This window comes from Gossypium hirsutum, chromosome D04 (assembly GCF_007990345.1).
Source record: "Gossypium hirsutum isolate 1008001.06 chromosome D04, Gossypium_hirsutum_v2.1, whole genome shotgun sequence".
NCBI lineage: Eukaryota > Viridiplantae > Streptophyta > Magnoliopsida > Malvales > Malvaceae > Gossypium > Gossypium hirsutum.
The window spans coordinates 21227008-21233809 of NC_053440.1; the positions used below are offsets into that span (position 1 = coordinate 21227008).

At 37.4% G+C, this 6802-nt stretch overlaps 1 protein-coding gene across 1 annotated transcript; it reads right to left on the reverse strand.

Moving 5' to 3' along the window:
* Nucleotides 1-254: 254 nt before the first annotated feature.
* LOC107898298 (uncharacterized) lies at nt 255-878 on the reverse strand. The gene is made up of 2 exons (XM_016823815.1): nt 716-878; nt 255-526 (listed from the first exon to the last, which is right to left on the reverse strand). The coding sequence occupies exons 1-2, from the start codon at nt 876-878 to the stop codon at nt 255-257; spliced, it is 435 nt and encodes a 144-aa protein (XP_016679304.1).
* Between the last annotated feature and the right edge of the window lie 5924 nt (nt 879-6802).

Here is a 6802-nt window from a genome sequence, read left to right on the forward strand (position 1 = left end):
TCGGGACATTCCATTTTAGTCTCACATTCTAATATTCAAACTGGTTCCTCTTCAAATGTTAAATCCGGTCTAACCTCAGTGTCCGCAACTGGAACAATATGCGAGGGATCAGATCGATATCGTCTCAACATCAAGACATGAAACACATCGTGAATACGATCTAACTCAGGTGGCAACTCTAATTGGTAAGCCACAAAACCAACCTTTTTAAGCAGTCGATAGGGACTAATGAATCTAGGGCTTAACTTGCCCTTTCAACCAAATCTCAAAACATTATTCCATGGAGAGACTTTAAGGAAAACGAAATCCCCCACATTGAACTCAATATCCTTGTGCTTCAAATCGGCATATGACTTTTGTCCTGTAGAAACTGGACCAATCAACTTCCTTTCACTCACTTCAATCACACATAAAGGCGAGCAACACTTACGACCATAAAGAGCTTCGTAAGGTGCCATTTGGATACTTGACCTAAAACTGTTATTATAGCCAAATTCTACCATCGGTAAATGCTCCTCCCAACAGCCTTGGAAGTCGATTACACAACTCTTCAACATATCTTCCAATATCTAAATGACCCTTTGTAACTGATCATCAGATTGTGGATGGAAAGCCATAGTGAAATCCAATCAAGTACCCAAAGCCTCGTGCAACTTCTTCTAAAATCTAGACGTGAATCTAGGATCCCGATCTGAAATAATCGACGCTGGCACACCATGCAATCTCACTATCTTAGAAACATAAAGCTTTGCTAACTTCTGGAGAGAGTAATCAGTACGAATACGAACAAAATGGGTGGACTTGGTCAATCTATCAATTGCAACCCAAACCGAATCTTTCTTAGTAGGGGTTAAAGGCAACCCACTAACAAAGTCCATTGTCACTCTCTCCTAGTTCCATTGTGGAATTTGAATCGGTTGGAGTAACCCTGATTGAAACTGATGTTCAACTTTAACCTATTGGCAAGTCAAACATTTAGATACAAATTCGGTCACTTCACGTTTAAGACCCAGCCACCAATACACTTCCCTCAAATTAGGATACATCTTAGTACTACCAGGATGCATAACATAAGGGTTGTTATATGCTTCTTGAAGTATGGACTATCTTAAATTCTAATCATTAGGCACATAGTTTCTCCCCTGAAAGCATAAAATTCAATCAGAATTAATCTCAAAGTCCTCAGTCAAACCATCATCGACTTATTTAAACTGAGTTGTTAGAGTTTCATCCAAACTCTTTTTATCCTTGATTTCTTAAACCCACGCAGTCCTTACTTGTAATTCGTCCAAGATACCTCCATCACCAAAAAGACTCGAGTGAGCGAACATAGCCCTCAAATCAAACATTACTTTTCTGCACAAGGCATCAGCCACAACATTGGCCTTTCTGAGGTGATACTCAATCATGCAATCATAGTCCTTTAACAACTCAATCCACCACCATTGCCTCAAATTAAATTCCTTTTTGGGTAAGTAGATATTTGGGACTCCTGTGATCGGTGTAAATAATACACTTCTCACCATACAAGTAGTGCTCCAAATTTTGAGAGCAAAAACAACAGCTGCCAACTCTAAATCATGAGTGGGGCAATTACATTAATGTAGCCTAAGTTATCTTGAGGCATATGCTACAACTTTGCCATCTTGCAGTAGAATACAACCAAGCCCAACATGCGAAGCATTGCTATACACAACATATTTTTTACCGGATTCTGGTTGAACTAAGATGGGAGCTTCTGTAAACACGGACTTTAACTTTTCAAAACTAGCTTGTTGTTCATCTTCCCATTTAAATAGAGCAATCTTCCTCAACAGCTTAGTCACTGGGGCTGCTATCATCGAAAAATCCTTGACAAACCTTCAATAATACTCAACAATACCCAAAAACTCTAAATTTCTGAAACATTCTTCGATTACTTCCAATCAAGGATAGATTCGACCTTCTTGGGATCTACGTGAATACCCTCAGCTGATACCATATGACCCAAAAACATCACTTCCTTCAACCAAAATTCACACTGTCTAAGTTTGGCAAAACGTTATTTTTACGGAGTATCTGCAAAACCACTCTTAACTGCTCATCATGCTTGATTTCTGTCTTGAAGTAAACAAGGATGTTGTTAATAAAAACCACGAAGAACTGATCAAGAAAAGGTTGGAAGACACAATTTATAAGATCCATGAAGGCTACTGGTACATTAGTCAATCCAAAAGGCATGACAAGGAACTCGTAATGTCCATAACGAGTCCTAAAAGCAGTTTTTGGAATATCAGATTCCTTCACTTTGAGCTGGTAATACCCAGATCTTAATTCAATTTGGGAAAAGACAGCTGCACCTTTAAACTGATCGAATAGGTCATTAATCCTTAGTAGAGGTTACTTATTCTTGATAGTTAATTTATTCAGTTACTGATAATCAATGCACAACCGTAAGGCTCTATCTTTCTTCTTCACAAATAAAACTGGTGCACCCCATAGCGACACATTGGGTCTAATAAAACCCTTATCCAATAGTTCTTGCAATTGCACTTTCAACTCTTTAATCTCTTTCGGTGTCATGCAGTAGGGAGTGATGTACAGGGTCCCCAAAATCAAATCAAATTCATTGAAAGGAAGTTTCATCAAATCAGCAAGGAATACCTTTCCTTGAACCTCTAGAAGACATCATTTATAATTGTACCTTAACTACAATTACAGTGTTTTCGCTTCTGCTACCCCAATCCCCAATTTTACAGCCACATTACAAGCACCAGATAAATTCGTAGATCCTATGTCAGTCAAAGCAAAATAGGGTACCGAGTAAATAGTTAAGGTATCTACTATGACATCAGACACATCGTTATCCTCTCGGTGCCTAGCGGCATAAACCAAGGCAAGTTGTCTCACCTCAACTCGGTTCGTACCTTGCGCTGGTGCTCTCTGACTTTGATTACCATTCCCATTTCGATTCTGATCACGGCCCCTCTAAGCACCCTGCTTACCTATCTGATTTTGACCCCCAGTTGGGCCTTCATTCTAAGGCAGAGCTTGCACCTAATACTGACGATGAGGACAATCCCTAATCATATGCTCCTTCAAACCTTATACAAAACAAGCACCCATCCTCCTCCAACACTCGCCCGGATGGCGCCTCTGACAATACTGGCAAACCTGAATCTGCCCTTCTTTAGGGTCCACTGCTTCCCTATTCTATGGTGGCCTAGCCTCTCTGGCACACTTAACAGGTCACAGATTTGGGCTAGTAGGGCCCGTTCCTCTTTTGGGTTGATCCTTCTATTTCCCTTTCCTCCCGTGCTCCATGCGTTTAATCTCCTCAATAATTTTGGTCTTCTCGACCAAAACCTCAAACACACGCTCTTGGTGTGGAGCTACCTGAACCTTGAGGTCATACCTTAGACCTTCTTAAAAATGAAAACTCTTTTCCTGCTCAAACGCCACCATACTAGGTGCATAGTGACTCAACCTTAGAAATTCTGCCTCGTACTAAAAAATTGTCTTGTCTCTTTATTTAAGTTCAATAAATTCCAACCGTTGGGCCTCCACATGATGAGGGCCCACATACTTGCCCTGAAAGGCCCCTTAAAAATAAGCCCAATCAATATGCTCTCGCAGCATTCTTCTAACTACTAATTGCCACCACCGATATGCCTCATCCCTTAACAGAGGCACGACACCCTTAAGTTTTTACCTTAGAGTGCATTCCTAATCCTCCAAAATTCATTAAGTGGTTTCCATCCAGTACTCAGCCACAGTAGGACTAGTTCCAACAATACCCCTAAATAATTCTGCCCCACTAGAGTAGAGCCTTTCAGCAATCCGCCAACGACTAACACCTCTTATTGGAGCCCCAAAAACCCTATTCAAAGCCCTCAATAAAGCCTGAGTTATTGGATCATTCCCAACATGGTCATCATTCATATTCCCACCCCAGTAGTGCGTTCACTGTTAACCTCATTCTGTTCATTACCCAATTTTGGCCCTAATGATGCAGCTGACTCAACCGGAGCCCTCAGAGGTCACCTCCTATGGCCCCTCCTACCACTAGTTATCATTGCATTCATTTTGGTGTTTTAGGGTTCTAAAATTTTACAAGTAAGAGCTTTTAGTACATTGTTTTAGTCTTTTACGCACTCACATTCTATAATTCTTTTATAAAAGTTCTATGCAATAGTCTCTATAGTCTTAATAGATTTTTAGTAATGTTTTTATGGACTTGGCATCGGACCTTCGGACTTTGTCATTTCCTATATAAAACATTTTCTAAATCTATTGTCGTTTGTTTTTCCCCAAAAATTTTCGTTTTCATGTACACATGCATACGGACTAACTTAAGGAGATTTAAAATATCAGTATGAGGTTTTGAACCAAGGCTCTAATACCACTAAATGTAACCTCCCAAACCTAGCCTAGACGTTATGGTTGAATTGAGAAGGCCATATTGGACACCTTAGTGTCGAACTTACCCTAATGATAGTTAAAAACCTTTAAGTACTTCTTTTTATAAAACTGTGGTTTCTATTGTTAGCTTTGAAAAACATCCATTTAATTAGTCCAACCATGCTTAGGTCAAATTAGCGAATTAGGTGAGTTTTTTGTAAAACCTTACTAATGGCGTTGCTTTTGAAAACTCATTTTGTTATCTTATTAGTAGTAGAAATGTACCATTACTTGTCAAATTATTAATTTACCCATATATCATGCATAGTCCATTTCAACATATTTATAAAAACCATGTGTCTATACCAAATATGTGTGTCATATATGAATGAAAACCCCCTAAATCTCAAATAATCCCAAACCACAGTTTATAAAAACTTTACAATCCAAATGCACATCCTCTACACTCCACAAGTTCCCTAGAACCAATCTACCAAACTCCAACATATGTGAGCAATGCTCGATGTGTTAAAACCACCAATAATCAATAATGCGATGAAACTGCCAAATAAATAATGCGATATAATCACCAATCCCCTCGACACTCCAAATGTAGTGCACTGACTAAAAACATATACAGACTTAATATGCCGTTGGTACTCAATGGAACTCCTCCGTCAACCATAAAATCTCATCCCAATGCACATGCAATATGTCATACAAATTCATACATAATCACATTTCAATATTTTTCACATTTATTCGACATGCTCAACATGTCCTCAATAATCACATACTCTTAGAGAAAGGAAGCAGTGTTCCAATTTTCAAGTTACCATTAAGATGGTATCTATCAATATCATTCAATTCACATACTTTACAAATTTTATTGTGCACCAATAACAACCTCACATATATATATCATAGTAAATAGTTCATACATTTAAATCGTGCATAAAACAAATATCTTAACATTTGATGCAATCATGCATAACATTCTTATATCACATAATATATCTATGCATAACAATCTCCATTACACATTCATGCAATCAAACTAACTATTTTGCGAACACATCAATCTTTTAAGGCTCAAAACATACTTGGTTTGACCAATTGCAAAACTAATATTTTGGCTACTATGTCAAACCAATCAGCAAGCCAATTGTCAAATATAACATAACATTTATTATTATCAAAAAATTTTTACAAGTTTAGGACTCACCTTATTTTTCGCTTTCTCACAGCACCCTAGTAAATCTTCCAATTTTCCTTAATAAACCTTTATACGATCCTAAACCAAAATCCAGTATAAATTAAATCAATTTACCACTTAAACTACTCCCAATTACCACTTATGGGTTCAAACCAATTGTTGAATTAATAACAATTTTATGAATTCAACTAGTTCAATTCCTTACCTTGTATCGATACTAACCGTATGTACGATCGTTCTTCAGCTTTACGGTTGATTCGAGGCGTTTGGGTCAGCACCTAATTCCAGAATATACTGTAAAACCAGTAGCTAATAATTACTCAATTAATTCATTTAATCAATCTATAAGATTTTCCCTACAACTATGTCAAAACAACAATTAATTTTACACTTAACCGCACTTACCCTTCTCGATTTGTGAGTTTCGAATGCCCAAACGATCAAGAAATTTTTTTCCCTAATTGACATGGGTTTAATAGATGATTAGGAGGGTTCAAGAACTCAAATTAAGTCTGGAATGGACAAGATTAAATTAAGAAATTGAAGAGAGAAGAGACCTTACACAAGCTAGTCGAGAGAAACAACAATGGCACTTTCTAGGCAATGTTTGGGATTGAAATTGGAGTTCAAAATTTTCGATTTAGTGCTAATTTAATTGAGGGAAAATTGAAGCAATATAGCAAAGGAGACGGTGCAAAATCTTGATGCAAAAAGAAGAAGAAGAAGATGGTAAAAGGGGAGGTGTAGGCAACGACAACAATTGAGGAAAAAGGGAATTAATCATGCAAACATAAAAATTTCTTAACGAAATGCTAATACGACCTTACAAACATCCAATAAAAATTAAAATAACAATGAAATAATAATTTACTTGTCAAATTTGTGGTCCTAAAATCATTGTTTCGATTTCACTGAAACGAGTTGTTACAACTCCTCTCCTAAAGAAATTTTCGTCCCCAAAAATCTTACCAGAAAATAAGTTCAGGTATTGCACTTTTATAGCTTCTTCTAGTTCCCAAGTAGCTTCTTCTACTCCGTCACGTTGCCAAAGAATTTTAGCTAAAGCTATGCTTTTATTTCTCAATTTTTTGACTTCCGGAGCTAAAATTCTGATCGATTCTTTACTATATGTCATATTTGACTGAATCTCAACATCTACCGAGCAAATCATATGTGAAGGATCTGATCGATACCGTCGTCACATCG

What these genes read in the sequence shown, in the direction of transcription:
- LOC107898298 (XM_016823815.1), bottom strand. Translation starts at nt 878, where the DNA reads ATGGACTTTGTTAGTGGGTTGCCTTTAACCCCTACTAAGAAAGATTCG. An exon ending in TAAGATAGTGAGATTGCATG is followed by an intron (nt 527 to 715) that starts GTGTGCCAGCGT and finishes TCGACTTCCAAG; the next exon opens with GCTGTTGGGAGGAGCATTTA.